This window comes from Neodiprion pinetum, chromosome 7 (assembly GCF_021155775.2).
Source record: "Neodiprion pinetum isolate iyNeoPine1 chromosome 7, iyNeoPine1.2, whole genome shotgun sequence".
NCBI classification, from domain to species: Eukaryota; Metazoa; Arthropoda; class Insecta; order Hymenoptera; family Diprionidae; genus Neodiprion; species Neodiprion pinetum.
In genome coordinates this window covers 5564766-5588154 of record NC_060238.1, presented here as the reverse complement: position 1 = coordinate 5588154, position 23389 = coordinate 5564766, and the positions used below count along the sequence as shown (strand labels likewise).

Below are 23389 nucleotides of genomic sequence, written 5' to 3'. Positions count from 1 at the left end.
GCGTTGGCAGACAATGGCCATGAAAAAAAATTCGTTATGTAATCAATCCATAAGTACATCGTATACATATAACTGTTGAATAAAAACGGGGAAATTTTCACCCGAGTTAACGATGTTATACCGGCGATAATGACAGTGATAATCGTATACCGATCATAACCATGAGATGGAGCAGAATTGTGATAATTTTCGGTAGTTTGACCCGCGGCAATCAATCTTGTGATAACTATAAGTTTTCCTACACTGAGAAAAATTTCGTTTGTGTGGTGACTAGAAAAATTCAGTAAGACGGGCATCGTTAAAAAACTGTTTGAATATCGTTGGAATTACGAAAAACGAGGTACGCGTAACAATTTTGCGCTATTGTCGATCCTTGTTTGGTTATTGCAACGTAAAATCAGTTTCTGAGGTATGTTCTACTTTTTTAGTTAAACAAGGCTTTAACGTCAATTTATTCTTGCACGAGCATTAAATTTTCGCAACAGTTGCAAGAAAATATAGCAACAGTGATCGTAATGAGAAAGAATAGTAACGGATACTAGACTTTCCGGTAACAGCTAGAAAACTAATGTTCATTTTCTACCTAGAACTATATTTTTCGATCGTGGCAAAAAATGAAAATAGTTAAGGACTGAACGGTAACCGAAACTAAAAAATTCTCTCAGTTTACATTCCATTTACCTAGATGCAAGGATTTTGGTAGCTTTCCTCACAGTTAAATTTTACCATTATAGTAAATCTTGAACCCACGGGACTTAGGCGTCGCCACAGGCAGGATACCATTATTCAGACTAACCGAGTTCCCGAATCCTGAGGTTTAAGTCACGCGTTGAGGTGTCACTTATATATGCCTATCTCTCCTTTCGAACAAACTATGTGCATTAAGGTCGGGTTTTTTTTTCACCTTTGTTATTTATTCGTACGTACCAGCAAGTACTTTTAAGATTTTTTCAAGCCCTTTCAAATCGCTATAACGCCAATTTAATACAGCAATCCACCTTCGAGGAAATTACTCGCAGATATTTTAAAGAGCATGAAAAACTCTGAAAAGTACCTTTTGACTTTCGTTTTAAATTAATCAATCTAATTTTGTGGAATTTTTGTACACTTCTGAAAAATCACAACGATGCAAATAACTAGATTGAACATTTTCAAAGATGCTTTGTTACGTTAACGTTAATTTCAATCTCGTAATTTACTGCTTGTTGCCCATTCTGTAAGTTTTCACATCCGTCTGTTTGTCGTTTTGTTTTCCCCTGAAAAAACTGAGTAATAGCTTTGGTAGGTATTATAGGTACGAACCTATGAAAAAAATATTTATAAAATACTTTTTTTTTCTGTCTTTTTAGTACTGCTAGAATCAACTTCCAAATTTTTGGGTTAAATATATATGTATCAATGGTAATGTTTATATTTAAATATTCATCTAACATCGCTACTTGTTGTTTACGGGGATTTTAAGCACATTTAGAGCTCCGTAAGTACAAAAGAAAAAGATTGAATAGGAATTGTGAAGAAAGTAAAAAAAGATAGCATAAGTCTTTTGGAATTATTCAGTCTCAGTCTTGTTTAAAACTAATGCTGTTCATTTTACACGTAAACATTCAGTCTTCTTACTAAGTGTATTTTATTTATTTTTTTTTTCATAAAAATTGATTAAATATCTGTAAATATTCATATCTTGCATAAAAGTAAATCTTGATATGCTGTAAAAAAGCTCTTTATTTTAATTCAACATACCGAAATACCTTAAAAAAAGAATTATACCTCAAGGGGGAAATTAAAAGTTATATTTCTCAGGCCTGTGTAATTGATCCGACGGATTATCCTCTTCGGTAAATAGGGTCAACCCGGTCAATATTTGTGGCTAGTCAAAGGAAGGTCAAACAGTTCTGTACAAGTAGCTGCAACACCATAAGCCTGCCTTTAACATGCATCGATGCAAGGGTGCAGCGGGTATGTTTGGTGGACTCATTTCCGGATCGCTGCAACACGCGTCAACATTCTACGATGTTTGCTTCCCTACGTTGTTATCTCTAAGTAATTGATGCAGGACCCTCATTCGCATTGTCGCAAGTCATCGCAAACCGTATTCGTCAACGATATCATGAACTCAAAAAACATCGTAGACTTCTTTTCGATTCTCGTTGTTTATAGAGAGAGAGAGAAAGAGAGAAAAAATGAGGCACTGCAGAGTTTACTCATGGATCATAATATACCTGCACCGAGAGAAATTTTTAGTTCCGGTTAACGCTCAGTCCTTATCCTTATCCAGTCCTATGTCCAGATCATCCGAACTAGATTCTTGACGCAGAATTCTCGATTCTCATGAATACTTTAACCCTGTTTCTTACTTTCCATACACGAACATGACTGTGTAAGAACTCTTCGAGAATATATGAATGGAAACTGCTGGTATTTCGATGTCGCAAACGATCATGCAAAAATTCTCTCACTCAAAGGGGTTTCCGACAACCCAGGATATTCGTCATGAATATTTTTATCGATATACTCGATACGATTTGATATTCACAATCAGAGAAGATCGTTGCCGCGATTTTTCAATAGCAGCCGGTGCTGAATTACTTGTTATACTCGCGAATGCACTGATAAGCAGTATACAATTAGAAACTCTTTATTCTGACCAGCGTTGCCAACCTATCGGACGAATATTTCTTTAAAAGACGCCAAGACAATTCTTTAGCTATCTTAATTGCGCCACAATATTTCTTCATATTTCTCATTTTCGAGAGTAATGTCTGACGGTATTGGACCTCAATAAATACAGGACCACATTATATATTTCATTTTATCAGTTTATAACATGAACAATTTTTTTAGAAATGTATAATGATAATTACCGTACAAGGTAACAGACAGATTTATATCCTACAATCTGAATTGTAAATATAAAGGAATTAGGAACTTTTACTTATATAATAGGTTCTTATTTTTAATGTTTAAGACCATCAACTTGTCAAATAATTACGTTTGAAAACTGGGAATCTGTTGTTTCGATTTCACAAAGCATTTTTAGAGGATTGGCCATCAGTCTTGAAAATTCGTCTGAGATCTTCAGATTAACTTCAGATTTCTGCCTAACCGACAATATTTCTTAATCAACAAATACATTGCGTACCTATAAATTTAGCCAACTTATATCTAGGGAATCAACTGGGAACTAAACCTACAGTTGGTCACAAACACACTACAAGAAAAGAAAGAAACACAAATTACTGTGACGTGTGAAAAATCGGTTAAAAGACAATCGTTCGAAACGTTTGCGATTCGAATCCAAATCCCAAAAGCATCGTTCACGAAATTCATACAAGGTTAAAAATCTAGTGAATTCGTTTCATTTCACTTCACGATAAATCATTTTACCCGTAAGATTACTTTTCTCAAACAATCGCGTAATTTCTGCTCTTGCGTGTAACTCGGAGCAGACGAATAGAACGTGCAGGGAAATTTCTGACCGCACGTAGCTCCGTCAGACTATGAATCCGGAATGAGAGAGAGAGAGAGAGAGAGAGAGAGAGAGAAACGGAACGCATGTGTGTGCACACTTATACGTAGGTGGGTGAATATTAAACCTACCCCTGCAGAAGGGTTGCACCCCTTTCTCGTATCCCCAGGGAATCGGCCACAGAGTATTTCGGGTATTATGCCGCCGTCCCGCGATGCTTTTTCTCCGTGACAAAAATATCTGACGCGGAAACGCGTAACCCAGAACTAAAGGGAAGTAGAACGTTCGAAAAACGAAAGGACGATATTACAAAAAAAAAAAAAAAAATGACAAGCTTAATACGTGTAATATTGCCAAGTTCCGCAAAATGCAGGCTGAAAAGTAATCAAGTAGAAGAAGAAAAAAAAGAAGAGTATATCAGATTGTATTAATTAATTATTAATGATGCCCTAGGCATGGTGTATTATATTATTGTTATTATTATTATATTCTTCTTTGTGATGTTTTTGGTTATACTTTTAATTATTCTTCAATCTTACCAAACTATAATTAAAATTCATATTACGTGGTACCAGCACAACGGAACTTATCGCAATAAACGACTGATGATTTTTAGACAGCTGTGTATACTTTTCTGCCGCGTGAATTGAACAACGTATCGTCGTGCATTTGAAGCGATATTCAGAGACGATGTACGGTATGATATAAATACAAAAGTCAAAATCTTTATACCAGCTTAAGTGAAGACGATTTTTTGAAAATTGGAATTACATTTTGGCAATGAATTGGAAATCAAAGAACTCTGGAAACTTGGTAATATACTACTGGTGTAATACCTATATAACATATTTATTCATGTATCGTTATTCATTTTATTATTAAACATGGTTAATCATCGTCTTCTAGACATGCTGTCAAACACTAATATTTTAAAAGTGTTGGGTTTTTTTTTTGATTAAATAACCCGACGATGTACGGTTACTTTTTGCCCAAAGCCTTCTTCAATCTGCTCTAACAGCGTATTGATTATTCAATAAAATTATTAGGGATTAGCATTATTAAAATTATAAGTCATTTTTCCGAATTCACAGCTTTTGCTATTTTTATGTGTAGGTATGATGATTTTTATTCTGCGTAACGCTTATCGATAATAACTGTTATATTTTTTCAACATCGTCTCAACACAGTTCTTCTGAACAATAAATCAAGGTGAGAACATCACATCGTGTTAGTAATAAACTAGACATTCGATCATTTTTCTCGACAGAATTTATTCGTATTGCCAATTTTTCGCCTGTAAACTTTCAACAATTGGATCAAGTCCACATCTCGAATTGTCATGCCTGAATGATGTGACCTATCCACGGTTGAACGATAAAAAAACAAAGATGACGAAAAATGGACCCAAAACACTGTCCCTCGTTGTTCAAGCGATACGGAATATGAGCGAGGTTCAAGGCTGCACATCCAGGGAAATCATTAACTATATCACCTCTGAGTACGGTGTGAATGAACCGACGGTGAAACGACAGGTTGTTATATAGCTTACCGATATTATACCTAAAACCGATGAATCTTACGTGACGTTAAAATTCACACGCATGCAAATTTTCTAGATAAAAAAATATATCCAAGTAGGCTTGTCAATTTAGCAAGATCGTGAGTCAAACTTGCGAAATTGTTGAAAAAAAATTTTGATGTATTTTTGTCCCTATCATCAATTATTCTAAAACTCGCTGGTCTAGGGACTTATTTTTTTCACATATGCTTGTTTTTTTTATGGTCGTATAAGAAACTTGCTGACGAGGGTCAAGCGGTGCTCGAATTTTCATTGTAGTGTGAAATATTTAAACGCGGATTTTTGCAACAACTCGCAACGACTCTTTATATCCGACTCACTCGTGAAAGTATCTTAATTCGTACGCAAAATCTTATGATTATTGAAAAAAATATCCAGTACAATTTCTCGATTTAGATGCATGGGGTATTGAAGCAATGCCTCGCGTATGGAATTCTAAAATGTGTCAACGGACGCTACAGTTTTACGTCGAGAAACGAGCCGCGGTCATCGACGGATAGACAGTTGTCCGATAAAAAGTGCAGCAGCAAGCCAAGACGACTTAGAGCTAGAAAATACTCCGTCAAGAATAAGAGACGCCATTCGAAACGACGTGCCGAAGGGACACGCGTCAAACGACTCAAAAAAAAACACCGACGTCGCAACAATGTCGGCGCCAGTTTTCACAACGATATCAAAAGTTTCGGCAGCACTCGGAACACTCGAAGCTTTACAAGCGCTGCTGGTGCTTCCGGCACCAGTCGTGTTTAGACGGTTTAAAAATATCGACAAAATCCTGCCCACCACCTATAGCGTTAATTTTAGCGTCCCAACGTGTCGTTAAAAATCCATCGTTTTTGTAAGAAACTGCAATGACAAGAATTCATTTGTAATTATACAAAACAACTCGGTAAAAGTCGGAGGAAATTCTTTGGATGAGGGTCTCCTTAATAATGTAGGGGTTTGTAATATTACATGTCTCTACGACTTTGTTTTGTAATACAGTTTACGTGTCATGTATTCTTGCTACTCAATTTTAGTTTTGGAAGTAAATATTCGTGGGTAAAAATAGAGACATTATTTTTCTATGCAAAATCATAGGTAAGCCCAATTTTTGCTCATGGATATTCGATAAATACCTCAACATATCATAAACAGGGTGTTTCCAATGAAACGCTGCAGTATATTGGATTGCCTATCGCTGAGGAGAACAAATATCGGTAATACAGAGCTAAGAAGTTATCGGCAGCCAGCGCGTTTAAAGTTCTCGCGAGTGAGCTGGAACAGTCCGTATTGCAGAGCGTGTGGACTTACCCAAGCAGTTGTTTCGATGTTTATAACCTATACTGAAACGTTCAGTGATCGCGTTCTGGAGTCGCGTTAAGGATCTACTGTCTATACATTTCAAAACAGTGAGAACATTCTTTAAAAATTCATCTGTATTCAGAAAAATCAAAGAAATCATTTTACATGACATAAAAAAAAAAAAAAAATAAAAAAAAGAAACCACCCTATAAATGTGTTGAACAATGTTTTATTTAAAAACAATTTATCGGTAACTTGGGCATTGTTATTATTCATATTTAATTTTCTTATCGTCTTTATCGTGGTTGATTTTTTCCGATTTTTATCTTATCTTAAAGTGATTACATGATTTGATACTGACTCGGTAGCTCTGTTTTACCAATATTTGTTTCCCTCAGTGGTAGACAACCCAATACACTGCGGTGTTTACTTGAAAACACCGTGTAGAAACCAAACATTAACACATGTTTTTCGGTAACGGCAGAGTGAATATGTTGCATCGGACGAGCGAAATACGCCGTGAAAAATTCAATTAGAGTTTGAAATATAAGAAAAGTATGCCAACGACTTAGATATGCTAATACGGGAAGAAATATGGGGCAATATAAGTGTAGCTGGGGATGTGCTTTGCGCCCCCTCGCAAGCTCGAACGCCTAAGGTCTCTTCTAAATATTGACCACGACGAGTTCATGCAATTTGAATCTGCCCTTAACTTTAATAAAACGTGGTTCCCTGAGGAGCGAGAGGTCCTTGAACCGCGCGCTTGGGGGAATCTGTCGATGCAGTGAGAGCGGAGGGTGTAGCTCGGCACAAAGAACTCAGGATCCACAGAATCCGGACCCTCGAGCCTCGAGGATTGTTATATTTAACGCTTGGTATTTTTTGCCGGTCGGCTGAATCCGACAGAAGAAATCGTCGAAATTTGTCCATCGGTAATTTGCCTCGCGGTTTTCCGTCTCGATGTTGTGAAAACGGCGTCTGATTATCCCAGGCAAGAGACACTGCTCGGCATTGATGAGAAAAATTACAATTGTATTACAATAAATTTTTACCGAATCGATCATACATAAATATCACTTACACGGATTGTAAATAAAACGAAATCAAATACTATTTACAAATTCGGTTGGTATATTATTCCATTACAATTCACCATACGAATTACAAAATGCGAATGTAATTTGCATTTTTTCCTTCGTCCAAATTACATTTATATTTTGTTTCATTTTCTTATCACAAAATACAAACGTCAATTGTAATTTACATTTCAATAGTAAAATGTAAATTACAAATTGAATATGTAATTTGTAATTATAGTGTAATTAATTAGAAATCAGAACTAGGCAATGCCGGATATGTACCGCCTGTGGGTAAAGTAGTTCTTTTATTTTCTTTTTTCTTTTTTTTTTTTTCAAGCAAACTCAGCAGGTCAAGAGGAACTCACGAACGAGTTACTCGGCACTGGGACGCGTGCTTTTAGAACAAAGAGGAACTTCCGTCCGAGTTTATAACACGCCACTGCCTACTCTAGTCGTTGGGCTCTCCTAGAGATGGCCAAGATTGATTGCATCAAACAGTACGTGCCGTATCAATCTCCTTGTTCGTAAAACAATGCCACCGTTGTCCGAGAGTCATTGCAACGTCATGGAATGATCGGTGAAATTAAAAGTAAAGAAGCCGCCTCCGCGTAAGCTCTGGAAGATTGCATCGCGCATTTCTTGCGAACTTTGAATTAAAAAAGCTCGAAAAGCTTCACTTAAGAATCGTCAAGGGAGCCCGAAACAAAATTCTTGTTTTCGTCTTTCGACCGAGGAAACTGCGCAGAAATTCATGGAATTTCTGTCGGCAGGGTGAAACAAGTTTCCCAATTACATCCTCAGAGACCTTTTCGTCCCGCGAAATTTAATCGACCGTTTTTGCCTCTGCCCTTCGACCACAGTCTTTTCGTCCTGAAGAAGAAAAGTTGAAAGTGCGCAATGCGCCGAGACTGCCTTCTTTCAAGGCATACAACGTCTCGACACTAATGGTTCCATTTTGTACCTTTCCTTCCTTTTCTTCTTTTTAAATCCCGAGTCTAGCCGTCGGCGTATTTTTTTACTAGAAAGAAATACACACCGACGAAAGAACTTACACTCACGCTTTTTTTTTTATCTTCCTGGTTTTTAAGGAGTTGTTATATAGTTTATCCTTGTGTTTTTATGTGGGTATTTATATCTGCATCGTGAAGATTAAAATCCTTGGATTTGACTTCAGATTTTCGGAAGCTTTCAATGATGACGTACTACTTCACACTCAATGATACCAGTTTTTGACGCTGATACGTATTAGTTAGACCGAAATACGGCTTTAAGAAACAGAGAAAGAAGATTTATCACACTTCGTTGATCATTTTGCATCCTTGTGGGTGATAATTGCTGGAGTTAACATTGTTTTTATCATGATTGCAGCTGAAAGCAGATGGGAGGAGCTGCATCCTGGAGGTGAAAGGCCATCCGCCTTGCAAGAACACAGTGCAGTCGCTTACAAGGATTGTCTCTACGTTTTCGGTGGGGAGCTTGGATTCTCAGCTGGCACAGAAACGCCGCTTTGGGTTTACAATGTCAAGGTAAGAAGCTACAATTTCACGTATTTGCGAAATCGACGTTACAGAATAAAGATGCCCCAATGCTGTTGGGATTCTTGATTCCATAATACGCCATTTTGTGATGCGCTGAATTTCTTTTAAACAAAAATCACCACAGCTGGGTCGCATTTAATTATGAAAACGGTCTTACCTTGCACGTTTTACTCTACATCGACTCAACGTCACAAAATGGAGGTCCAACGGCTTGCACAACATCTTCTGTCCTTTTTTATTTGAAAAATTTGCGTAAAACGATCAGCTGATTGCCTGCGTCGACGCCATGTTCGTTTAACTAGTGCTTAGAGCAACATGGCGTCTGCACGGGCGATCAGCTGATCTCTTCAGGCCAATATAACAAATGCCAACGCGTAGAAAATATCGTGCAAGCTTTTGAATACTCATTATTTCGACGTTGAGTCAGAGAAGAGTAAAAAATATGCGTCAAAAAATGGTTTTATAATCAAATACGATCTAGCTGATTTGTGCTAAAAAAATCACTGCCGCCAAACGATGTCTTCTAATTAAGGATCGCAATAAACTGCGTTTGGTATTTGTTGTTACATTTGGTTAAAATGGTCAGCTGTTGTTCACCTAACCACGCCCGCATTGAGGTTTCCAATAGAATTCTTTCAATTCTTCGTAAGATTAATTATTTGGTAGAATGAAAGCGGCGCCGAATGAAGCCTGAAAAAGAAGCTCTACCGGTATAAAAATTGGCCGGTATTCACCTCACGGAGAAATAAATTTCGCGACGCATTTACGACTGGACTCTGGGGCGTTCGAGATAATTACCTCCTATCCAGACGATGGGGGAGCCGCTTGCTCCGTGAAGACGTGTCTCGAATTTCCAGAGTTACAGCTGAAAATAAAAATAAATATAACGGGAATGCTGTAGGCAGCAGAAAAAAAAGGGGGAAAATTAGAGTGAAATAGAAATCACAAAATGTCTACACTTTTTCTTTTTATCAACATTGGTAATCAATTTCCCTTATGCGATGATACGATTTTAATAATCAATGCAATTACCGAATGTCGAAACTAACGGGTGATCGTTTAAAATTTTATAAGCATATGATATATGATAAGCAGAAAATGGCTGCCGGTTTTTTTTGGATCGAGTCTCATGTCGAGAAGCCTGAAGGGAGGGAAGGTTGTCATTATGCAATATTGATAGCGGGAAGAAGATCTTCCCTCCTTATTAAGGGGGGTTCTTTTAACACCTTCCGTAACTCATGCTGTCTGCATTTCCATCCACCCCTGAAACTGTTGTAATATTTAGACCTTCAATTTCAACAACGGGGAGGTATCGAATTTTATTTCTTTTCTTTGGGATGGCTGTCTTTAATATAAAGTGAGTAATTCTTGTTGGTAGCATATCAGGATGTATAAAAAAAAGGTGTCAACAATAATGGAAACAAAGTCTTGTACCCAACGGATTTCGAATTGGAAAATTAGACACACGTTCAACAAAGCTTTATTCGATGATCCGAGTTCGTGATTGATTCTTTTTATAGAAAATCTAAGTTTGAGATGAGAGATCTTTTTTTTCACTCCATTAATTGCTTCACTGATTGTGAAAATAGTGCACCTTGTTTCCGGTCGACTTCGTCGAATGACCGTTTGTTTTCCACCCAAAGGTAATCAGACCTAGAACCGAAAATGAAAAATTGGGAAAAGGAATTCAGAGAGATTCAGAGGATTCATCCGTTAAAAATTATCCTGAACCTGAAACTTTTTTACTTCATATTTTCGTTGGCGAAAGGGACGTTGCTCGGCATTCGACTGTCAAGTCTGAGTGATTTTATTACAGACTTTAAGTAAATCTTGATTATGGTAAGAAATTTATTCCGACCGTCATATTATGATCGAATAACATCGGACGAACGGTAATTCTGAGGCGTACAAATTTCAGTCCATGATTCGATTACTCGTTTATCGAAAGCATAGAAGAAAAGAGGATGTCGACACGTTACCGGACCATCCCTTCGATCCTGCAAAGAGTATTGCCCTGGCTTTTGGCAGGTCATCAATTGCCCCCATTGTCGTCGCAACTCCCCCCTGCAAAGTGTCGCACATCTGAGACCATTATTCTTCGAGGTGTCAAAAGATGAACTATTCTAGTTTTTGTCCCAAGACGTGACATTGCATACCCATAAGAACACGGCGAAGGGTATAGTGACTAATAGACAGATCATCTAAATTGGAGATAGGTACGAGGTATCTTTCTTACGGTACCTACGTATATTCTAAATATCGAATTCGGATTAGACATTCATTTTGCTCCTAGGTTTCAAAGTGCTTTGATGTCATCGGCACTGCGTGATTCAGAACAGCTGAACAACCAAGTTTAATTTATAAATTTAGCGCCTATTTCAAATCCTAAGAAGAGATTCTATTTCAATGCAATATTAGACCCTACTTTGACGCTGAAAATCTTCGAAATCTCCCGATTTACCAAGTTTAGGTTCAAAGTAGGGTCTGTTTAGAACCTCCTTTAACCCTCCATAACTGTATTCATATCAACTTGAAGGTCCTCTCATTAAAGGGGCTTTTGTATTTGTAAGAACGTTGGATAAATAAGTTGGAATGCAGTAACCAATTTCCAAATCTTATTGAAACTTATAAAAATTATGGTTTTATACGAGCCTTGGTAGGGTAAAATGTAGGCGTTAAATATCGACTCTGTCATAGTCGAGGTATGGAACATTAAAACGGGTGTGTTTCCTCTCCCAGACAGGGACGAGTAGGGCAGGTCCAGATAATTTCGGCTGTTCTAGCACCCCGAGAAAACCGCTAAATCAATAGCAACGTCATCGGTAACAAGTTTTACACAACCCTGTCCAATCAGCGTCCAGAACTTGAGTGACGGAGGGTTCCAGACAGCCCGGGGTGGAGGACATCCAGCAAGCGGGGAGCACTCTGAACATATTGATGCAATAGCGGTTAGGGTGCACTACATGCGCTATGTATCCGTGTAGAACGTCACCTCTTCAGCGAGATCAGATGGATGTCACGATGATGTCTTGGCTAGTAATCGAGTTTTCCCGTTCGTTCCCAAGTTGGAAAATAATAGACGAAGACAAATTCCCCTCGGGGATGATCCTTGAGACCCTGACAGATGCTGCCACTTTTAGGTACCATGGTGCGAAACAAATCGTTCCACCCTAAACAGGGTAGGAAGCAAAAACTCACACTGTCTTCTAATCGGCACGCGGATTCTCCTGCTTATTATTCCTCGACTTCCAGCCTCTTCTCCAGACCTTGGAAACTTTTAACCATGCGGCAATTATTGATCGAACCATGACTCGAGGCTTAATCGTTACAGGAAATTAAACAGCATCGATGATAGTCGCGTGACGATGACTAGAAGTTTTTTTTTTTGTCTTCTCTTATGTTGCTCGATCGCGTGCGCCTCCTTCATCTTCGTGTGTATCTCAGACGGAAATTTGATCTGCTGATAGGATAACGGCGGTAATGTGAAAATAGATTCGGGCCACATGCTTGTAAGTGAATTGAAACGAATGGGAAGTGTTTTCCCTTGTTTGAAATATGTTTATGGAACGATGAACGATGTTTAACTTGAAATCTCCCGAAATAACTAAACTATAATGCTGTGGTAAAGAAATAAGGGAATATATTGTATATTATAATATATACTTGTATTGATAAATTATTATTAATTGATTGATGGAGAATTCTAGGCTTGTTTCTATCGACCATCTGCGGTAAAGATCAGAATCGTTTGCTCGAGGCGATGACGTTTCAATTTTACTCAAGATTTACAACGATTATCCCTCGCGTAAATGGCAATCTAGACGGAGGGTCGTTTTTGGCAACATCTGGTGCTAACGGCCATCTCCTTCTAGCCTAATGTCCCTGGGGATTTCTTGAGTATATGGGCACATTACACGTGCACAGTTACATGCTACATGCGTATAGTTACTCGGTGCAAAAAAACTTGATTACTAATTACCGCGCGTCAGAATTAGTTTAAGCCTTTGAGTCATAGTGGCAAGTATTCTTGACACCTATTTTATATCCATTTTTTTGTATATTTAGAGAATTTTTCAACATATTTCTTTGCGCTTTTTTGCTACTTCTGATAGTATACTAACAGGGTTTCGATACTCGTGAGTAATTATTGCGATATAATGTAAATTATTAGTTTTAGAAACAAATTGATTGAAAAAAGTGGTGAAAATTTAACGGAATAATTCGTTTTCGAGAAAGTTACACGTATAAATGTTTTAGATAAATTTTAAGTTTTTCAGCTCGCTGATTACGGATCTGAAATCGGATTCTGAAAATTCTGCATACGGTTTTTGACCGTATTTGATTAGATTAGAAATTTTTATCCGCCATATTGAATGTACCATCTTGAATATTGAAAATTTTTATATCAGATTCGTAATCAGCGACCCCCAAAAAGCCTTGCATAGACTTTTTCGACTAGATTCGATCAAATTTCAAATTTCGTCCGCCGTATTGGATCCGCAAGCTTGAATTTCTGAAATCCGATTTCAAATTCGTAATCAGCGAGTCCAAAAACCTGGAATACTATCTTGTTATAAAAATTGACTCAGCAAAATAACGTGTGACTCAAAGGGTTAAACTCAGAAAAATATGGAACAAGAAGATATTCTACGGTTGAAAAATTTGCAGAAGATATTATAATTCAAGTGTGTAAAATAGTATGTAATTGGTCAAGTTTATTCAGGCTGTAAAATAAAAGTACAGAATCGACTAATACTTTTCTCGACGAATGATTACGACAACGTGTACCTAAGACGTTCTCATAATTTTCTCTTCTCTTCTTTTCAAATTCCTTGCAATATTTCAACTTTGTTAAAAAATTATGCGAACGCGAAATAACTTTATACACAGTTTCAACGCTTTGTCCAACGAAATAGCACGTATCCAAAATCAGAAACAAAGAAAGGGACCGAAAGAATCGTTGTAGAAATTTCTTTGCTCTGGTATGTATGTATGTACGAAAGGTTGAATACTCGACTTCCTTTTATGTCTTATACTCCTTGCGTACGGTATTACATGTACAACACACGTCGTTGAATATTACAGCTGGTCTCGGTTCGAAGGGAAAAGGTGAGGAAGTCAGCGAGAAAATGGTGCGAGACGACATGCCCCAGGAGGGTAAACTTCTCGAGTATACGCGTGCTGCGATATTGCAGCAGCAGCTACATATTTCTCATCCATGGAGGGATTCTTCTCATTTTTCTCTCTATCTCTCTGCTCTCGCCCCCCGTGCCTTTAAAACTTCGTATCTCTCCCCCGTAAGCTTTTTGCATACCGTACATATTGGACTGTATAAAAAAATGAATGGACTATTTTTTATTGCAAAATTCAAGTTGAAAATATCGTTCGAAATTACGAAAAAAGAATAATATTAATATCTAGAGGTACATCATCGCGATTTTCTATTTTTCATTTGAATAATATGGGAAAATATTTATTTTTTGTTTTAAACTTTGGAATTTTATAACCCGTCTACCACATATTAGTTTACCGACTAGAACGTATATTTGTAGGGAATTGAGTATTCGAATGAAATTTTTTTATTTCATATTCTTGTAGATTGGAAAAAAATATTTTGGACGTATTTTTTTATTTTTTCGATCGAATCAAAATTGCCATTAATATAACAGATTGAAAACTCTAAAATTATGACGTCACCCGTGTTAAGATATATCTCCATATATATTAAAATCAGTGAAATTCAATCACCTATAACATGAAAAATTATCATTTTTGACTAAAAACAAAAAATACATCCTCATTATTTTGGCTTGCTCTGCATTATGCACCCCTAAAAATGGAAAAAAAAATTTCATTCAAATACTCAATTCAACGCTCTACAAAAAAGGTCTCATATCATTTTGTGATAAATCTACTCTTTCAAAAGTTATTCAAGGTCAAATGTCGACAAAGGATCTCAAATAACTTTTAATAGAGTAGATTTATTATACAATGATAAGAGACTTTTTTTTTCCAGAGCGTTCAATTCCCTACAAATATACGTTCCGGTCGTTTTTCTCTCTTTACTCGTCAATCCGAAGGGCGGAAATAATCATCTAACACTATAGTATATAATGTATTGTTTTATCAATACTTTTATCGCTGTATAGGAAATCACGAAACTGTGATTGTGTTATGCTTCCTTCCTGAAGACGTCACTTCGAAAATCACGACTATAGAAATCGGTGAACCAAAAATTTTTACCTATTTTTATTAATTTTAATAGGAAATAATCGCACGTCAAGCATTAAATGAATTATTACGTCTCTTTGAAAATACAATAACATAATATCACGTAAATTATAAATAAACGCTTATAAATATAGATGCTTTATTTCAAATCATTTAGAAACGGTAAAAAATCTGTAAGTCAACTCGTTCGATTACATTCTCATACGATGGTTCACTTTATTCGAAAGACTATTTTCTATAAATTCACTGAATTTTCATTTATTTTTCAGTTTTCTATTTTGAGAGAAAACATTAATTATGATTAATTATTACACCAATTGATTGATAAATAATTCGCGAAATAAATGATCAACCTTGCCAACTTTCTCACAATCAAAGGACCGGATTTTTCAAACGTTGAAAGACATCTTTCGAAGTTTGATTTTGAGATTAAGATTTCAACTGCTGATCTGACATGAATTTAAAAATGTTTGCTCATTGCCACGAGGAAATCCTTTGTAAAAATATGTTATACAAGATATTAGCCACAGTTCAAAATAAGTTTGAAAGAAAAAAAAAAAAAAAAAATTGACATATTTAATATCAAAATCGAAGAATTACAAAATCTACGAACGATTTATTTTACGTGACTTTTAAAAATTTAGATAACATCTCATCTCCTTACGACATTTAAATATACTGCTTCGAACGTGGATTTTATCCCCATAATTTCAGCCCTTTGCAGGGTTGGCTTCTACTTTATCGTGTTGCTATGGCGACCGTTCGTTCATTTGTTTTTAATCACTGAACTGATGAAAAAGTGAGAGTAGTTACAAGGGGCGGGGGGTTCCCCGTTTTGCCGACTCCGTTCTGTGAACCCCCTCCTTTACATGATTTCCCTCCTCTTCAAGTACCAGGCGTGTCAAAAAATTCAGCACTAATTACGAATGCAGTTCTCTCAAACTTACTTGCTTCAAAATTCAAGTCGAGCACACTTCACGTGTCGTTTTTCATGTGAAAGTACATGTTAAATATCTACTAGTTAGTCATGTACTTGGAAAAAAAAATCTGCGCACAATTTTACAGTAATAGAAAAAATAATTCTTACTGGCGTACATAAGAATCGTAAAAATTTTATAGTATTGCGTTGTCGAAGATTCCAATCAGAACGATAAGAATGTTTAGACTCTTGTGTTTTCAATCCAACTTTAATGTTTACGAGCACATTTACTAGATAATCAGATTACGAGAGATTATCTAAAAAAACATTCGCTAAATTTTTCATGACGGTATTATGTACAGTTAATAACGTGTAAACTGTATTCCAATTGACGAAAATCTGTCGTAACGTAATTGAACAAATTTATTTTAACTTTCTACGTTTCCATTGAATAATCTTTTCTCGTATCTTTGATATAATTAATCTTACAGCTTGTGTAATTCAAATTTGCTTAGATCCATTTTTGTCAAATAGTATAAACGGTATTTTAAGTCATTTGTGAAAGTCAATCATTGGCGCCAATCATTTTCCCTGAAATTATTTACACAGTTTTATTTCGTCACTTTTTTTCCTAACTTCTAATTCAAAGTTTTCAGACATTTTCACCCTTAAATTTCTAAGGAGATGCTCGGGTCTGTAAACTCCAATGTATCGAGTGATTGAATAGTGTGACTATATGCTTGGACGACACTACCTTACGTAATTACTTTCGTCACTGTCCTCCACCCCCAACTGGCTGCAGTCTTCTTACCCTCGAGGGTAAAAGCTCTATGATTGCCACTACACATCAAAAGAACCAACTCGAATATCTCTCGAGGCGCAGAACGCCTGCAGAGCAAATGCAGGCCAGCTCGACAAGCTTTTTTGAAGGAACGCCTTAATCTCCAGGATATTGAAAGAATTCACTCAAACAAGCGCGACCATCGAATCAATCGACAAACGAAATCGAACGCAGTGAGATATAAATTTCTCTAATTCCGTATATCGATCAATAAGCTGCACATTATGCTTGCTTGTATCATTTGTTGAGAAGAAACACAGACCTGGACTGAAAATTTGTTGAATAACTAAAGACATAGAAAATAAAAGTCAAACTTATTCACTGCAATATTTCTACGAATAGTCGACCAGCACTAATGTTTACAATCTGAAGGGTGAAAAATTGACAGGCGCTTTGCCGGAAGTGGAAAATTGAACTTCTTAGAATTCTTATTTTACGGAAAGTTGTGATACGTGAACAAGTTGACAGGATATTATATCCGATGTGGTTGAAAAAAGTTTGGCAGTAAACGTAACAGAGAATTGGCAAAGAAACGTGAACTTGTGTAAAAAATATTTGTTGGAAATATGAAAAATATTTGTCTGGAAAGTTGAAGAATCATTCGTCCGTGATAAATTAACCCGTACGTTGTAAGTAAAATACTTGAAATCGCAAAGTGCCGTAAATTGTGCAGGAAAGTGAAAAAAACCAATATCGTTGGAGGAAAAAACTTCTCCACGGAACTTGTGGTACAAGTGTCGTTATTATATGCGTTCAGAAACAAGTTCAACAATGTCCGGGAAAAGAGGGCCGCAGAAAATGGGTCGACAAAGTTTCAAAGTCCTGAAATGTTAAAATCTTACACTGAGAAAAACTTTTACTTCCGGTTATCGTTCAGTCCTTAGCTATTTTCATTTTTTTACTAGAATCGAGAAATATAGTTCTAGGTAGAAAATAAAAATTAGTTTTCTAGCTGTAACCGAAAAGTCTAATATCCGTTGCTATTCTTTCTCATTACGATCGCTGTTGCTAGATTTTCTTGCAATCGTTGCGAAAATTTAATGCTTGTGCAAGAATAAATTGACGTTGAAGCCTTGTTTAGCTAAAAAAGTAGAGTAAACCTCACAAACTGATTTTGCGTTGCGATTACCAAAAAAGGATCGACGATAGCGCAAAATGTTTACGCGTACCTCGTTTTTCGTAATTCCAACAATATTCAAACAGTTTTTTTAACGATACCTGTTTTACTCAATTTTTCTAGTTTCCATAACAAATGAAATTGTTCTCAGTGTATAATCGAATTACTGTATTAGTCGTCAAAACTGACACGTGATAAGATTCTCACGTTTACTTTTAGAACATATCCGAAATCTCGTAAGAAAGAATTGTTTCTTTTATGATTCGTTTCTCTGATTTTTTTTTTGTTTTTTTATTAAACAGTGGCAGTAATTGTTGCCTTTGAATTTCTCAGGATGATAATTTCGCTGTTTGATGCACATTCTAAAACGAGCCAGAGCAAATTTTCAGTGAGTCGTGTTACACGTGCTCGGGGATTATATTTGCAATCAACTTTCCAATTCGATAAATCTAGGGCTCGAGTGATTTTAACGATTCACCGAGCATTAAGGGTTCTCTGACGCCGTCGCGACGCTCCAGGGGAAGGCTTTTATACCGCACACGTACTAACAGAAACAGAACACATTTTTCATACTTCAGAATATTACGACCTTCCAGGAAGATCTGTCGTACAATAATAATAAAATATTGCCCCGAAGATTGCGACGTTTTTCACAAAGTAACTGTATGTAATTGAAAAAATGTTTACACAAAGGCGGCTCTTTAAATAATTATTATCGCGAATTGATAATAGATAAAAACAAACTTCGAGTATGGAATATTTGCTTTTCGTTTTATGGAATACAAACTTTTGTGAAAATATCAATAAAGTTTTACGGATTTAACTCTGCCGCTTAAAGGCAGTTTGTAACTCGAGTAAATGAACCAGAACGCGTTGAATGACATGCGTTGAGGATTCGCAGATACACACCAGACAAGTGTACTTCTTGTTCAATAAACGGATACCATTCTAATACCTTCCAAAAGCTTGATAAATATTCTCTTCGTACAAATTACACATTTATCGTCAAGATTCAGATCAATCTAGAATTAAATCTTATGCATCATTTTTGGCGCCATGATTTTTCTTCGGCTTACAAACATACATATTATAGGATAATAGATCAAGTTATATTTTCACGATGAAGAGATTTGAATTCCTTGAAACAGATCAATTACAAATATCCAGATACGTTTGCGATTGTTCTAGTTAACTGATATTCGATTTTTCAGTTCCAAACGCACTTCTTGTAACAGAGAGACTTTTTTTTTCTAAAAAAAAAAACACCTCAACGATAGTGAGCGAGAAACTTGTACGTATCGAACAAAGAGATATTTCAAGTGTGTCAGGCGATGAGGAAAAAAGGAATTGGCGGATTTTCATACCCTTTATCAAAGACTACCTCATGACTTCATCCCCTCGCGCAGATCCTGCGATCCTTTGTCAGTCCGATCAGCTAGTCACTAGTGACTAGGCCCTACTTAACCAACTATTGATCATATCCCGTTTCCCCTCGCCACGCGTCGTCATTGACAAAATTTCTATACCCATTGTGAATGCCCACCCCTTAATCTTCGAAGAACATGAAAATTGCGAAAGCTCATCATTAGTTTATCAGACAGAAAAAAAATAAATTAGAGAAAAAAATTAGACCAACAGGGCTGGTTACCTTTAAGTCAACTTTAAAAATCAAGCATGAAACGGTGATCATTCTCCCCCTTATTGCGGACCTAAGCTTGGGAACAAGCCACCTTGGCGCCTACTGATAGGCAACCGAAGTTACAATTTGCCATCTCACAAATGAAATTATGATGTCCGGTTGGTTGCCTATCTGCAGGCGCCAATGTAATTTGTTTCCATATTCAGGCCCGCGGTACACATAACGAGCTCATAATAATGATAAAAATACATCGTGCTGACATATTAAATCAGTTACGGTAATTACAGAACAATTCGAAAATTTGTCGAGACTTTCCATTATTTTAAATCGCATATCGACTCAAATTTCTCAACGACAACTAATTACAAAGCCACAAAGGCAAGCAAATAAATAAAACACGACTACTGTTAGTATTTACTTAAAATATTGACGTCCTCCATTTCTTTGTTCCATTTCAGAACAACTCTTGGAGAAAAATAAGAGCACAAAGAGGCTGCGCAGTGCCGAGAGGACGCAGAGGACACACCGCCCTCGTTCATCGAGGACAGATGTTGATATACGGTGGCTATCAGGACCTTCGTGGCAGTTCACCGGAGCTGTGGGCCTTCCACTTCGGTAACTTGACCTGCAGGATATGTTTATCGATTTATCATGAAACTCATGTCACTTGATCAGTCTCTGCGTCAATATTATATCAGTCCATAAACTCATGCGCGGCTGGAATAAGCGACATGTAAAACACTCGATGATACTGCTGTAAAATGTTGCGTCATATTTTTGCCGACCTTTATAATGATTCAGCTCAATTCCGCGCCTATGATTTCTTTCAATATTTTGTCTGAAGCTGTAAAGAATTACGAGCACGCTTGCGGACTGTCAGAAAAAAGCTTTTTATGGCATGAGAAGGCCTCACTTTTTGTAAACAATTTCAGTTTTGCGACTCCTGCGGGATACCCTGAATCTCCATAATTTTCAGCCGCTCCTAACCACAGGTCGATGGGCCGGAAGCCGTTTGACGTTTGAGTGGCCCATTAACCTGACATATTGAGCATGAATCGCATCGTTGAAACAGACTATATTTCACATCTGAACTGCGGGATGTCATATCGTCCGTATGAAATTCCTCTGGCTGAAATCGTGAAGGCTGAAACGACGTGTATTCCGCAAGCCGGACAGGACGAATTTTCTGTTATATAAGAGTTTTTTCCCATCACCTCATAATGCTTACAGAGGGTCCTGCGTAACTTTATACGCGACAAGTGATCAGAAATATATTATTCTCTTATAGTCTACTTTGTGCCAAATGTCACTATAAACCTTTTAACGTTTATTATAATATGTATATATGTATATGTATATGTATAATAAGCGTTAAAAGGTTTATAGTGATATATATACATATATATATATATATGTGTGTATTATATATACATATACACGTAACGTTCATGCACGGTTCATTGTTTTATGATGGCTAAATAGTGCAGCGTGCCTTTTACAAAGTATTAAACAAAAATGAAGTTCCGTAAAAATTATAATACCATAGGAAAAAAAATGGTCACGTCATATTATTACACATTGTCGCATTTGAAATCTAGCTGTCTATACAATGGTCAGATCTTATATTATAACATTGTATATCGAATTTATTTGTGGAAATGCTGCATCGGTGATTTAAGTGAGGAGTAATGTCCGCATGCATGCAATTCAGAGTATATTTTACCAATATCTGCCTGCATTTATGGAATTCAGGGTACATTTCACCGATCGACATTTCTCAGATGCCATAATGCAAGGGTATTTCGGTGATATGTACTCTGAATTGCATAGATGCAAGCGGATTTACCTCTGCATGCTGAATTGCTCACGTAAGATTTCCACGAATCAACTCGGTATAATCTTACTTGGATAAAATACCAGAGATTTGAACATAATTCATAGTTACATGCGATTGTGTCTAACAATCAATTCTGATGTCTGACGTGATGAGATGTGATTTAAAAAAAAAAATATTATTATACTATGCGCAGAAACGGAATCATGGCATTTACTCTCGTCAAGCGAATGCGGCCCGGCGGCACGGCACAAGCATTCGGCAGTGCTTCACGAAGACGCGGTTTACATTTATGGCGGTATGACCGATCTGCAGGAGAGAAGCGACTGTTGGCGGTGGGACGTAAATACAGCCTCGTGGTGTTTGCTCAAAAGTAAACCTGGCCCAGGACCTCTTCACGGACACGCTGCATGCAGGTTGCCCAGCTGCATGCTTCTGTTCGGTGGTGAAAGCGGCGGGCTGCCAACCAACGAACTCTGGAGGTTTCATTTCGGTCAGTATATACTTAGAAAAATCGTCTCCTACCTAAATAGATTTACATGTAGAAAAGAGCATATCACCAGAAAGCGGTTCAAGCCAGACGTTAGCTAGCAAGAAATAATCGAGAGCCAAAATTGTAACGCGAAGTACACAGAGAGGATATTGGTGGTCACGGATTTTGAGAGAGCTAATTTTTAGAACAAGCTTGTTATTAGGATTGTCACTTTACAATGTGTCATCTGGTGGGAAAAAATCAAACTAATACAACCAGGCTAACAGCTGACCGTTGGGCGTATTTTTTCGCGTGTGGATAGTAGAACGGGTATATTATTGATTATGTTAACTTAATTTATGTGACATGAGTAATTTGAAACCCCAAGAATTACGATTTTCCTTCATTAAAATAAAAAACTTAGGTTATGTGGTGATAAAATGGCGCCGACAGCCAGGCTCTGACGTCACGAGGACAGTTTCGAATACAATATCGAATGATTTTCAGGTACTGAGACTTGGGAGAAACTTTGCGTACCTGGGCTGAAGCCACAACCAAGAGCGGAAAGTGTGGCTCTCGCCGTTTCCGAGCTTCTACTTCGAGGCTCGTGTATCGATCATCCCAAGGCTAGATTCCGAAGCCAAAGACCCAGGCTATCGTCGAACAGGATCTCACCGTCTGAGGCCCCGACAAGGCCCAGTTTTCTCAAGGAAATCTCGAAACTGTCGCAGATAAACCTTTCGAGGTTGAGCCACCCAGCGAAGTGCAGCTACTCTGTGCTCAGCGGCCAAGAAGACAACGAAGAGAGCCCAAAAGATGTACGTAATTACTCTCATAGATTTTTTCGCCCCCTTTCCTAAGATCATTGTAAACCAAGTGAAACCATTTCCAGATGAATTCGTACTACCCATTTCAACAAGTCGATGTCGAAGTGGCCGAGCCAACGACAGGGATGGTCAAATCCCGCAGTGCCAACGCGCTGGCTAAACGACGACAAAAATTTCCCGAAACTCAAAAAACGGCGGAGCCCCGTTCGACGTCGGGAATGATCCGTGATCCGATTTCTGTGCCAAATTTTCGGGCTCTAACATTGCCTACTCCAGTGCTCACCCCCGTAGAAGCCGCGAGGCTAGTTTTCGTCGACCCAGATGAAGATACCGATGACGAGTACAACAAGGATCCACCAACCACGAGACTCATCGAAGTTGCCGAGGCGGAGCCAAGGTACTTTCGAGTTTTAAAAACAAAGTGAATCTCGAATAGGTATAGATTGAGATCTTTGATGCGTGGTTATATAAAGCAATATGGCGTCGAACTAGGCAATCAGCTGATAGTTTTCAGTAAATTTTACAAATATCAAGGCACAGAAGACATCGTATAAGCTGTTAGA

At 37.3% G+C, this 23389-nt stretch overlaps 1 protein-coding gene across 7 annotated transcripts in view; it reads left to right on the top strand.

The window, feature by feature from the left end:
* Nucleotides 1-23389, top strand: part of LOC124223097 (uncharacterized) — a 47204-nt gene that overhangs the window by 18598 nt on the left and 5217 nt on the right. For all 7 annotated transcript variants that reach the window (XM_046634778.2, XM_046634779.2, XM_046634776.2 and 4 more), the window contains 5 exons: nucleotides 8777-8934; nucleotides 20152-20308; nucleotides 21724-22020; nucleotides 22507-22817; nucleotides 22892-23223. In XM_046634778.2, the coding sequence (XP_046490734.1) occupies nucleotides 8777-8934; nucleotides 20152-20308; nucleotides 21724-22020; nucleotides 22507-22817; nucleotides 22892-23223 (1255 nt within the window). The remainder of the gene's footprint in view (nucleotides 1-8776; nucleotides 8935-20151; nucleotides 20309-21723; nucleotides 22021-22506; nucleotides 22818-22891; nucleotides 23224-23389) is intronic.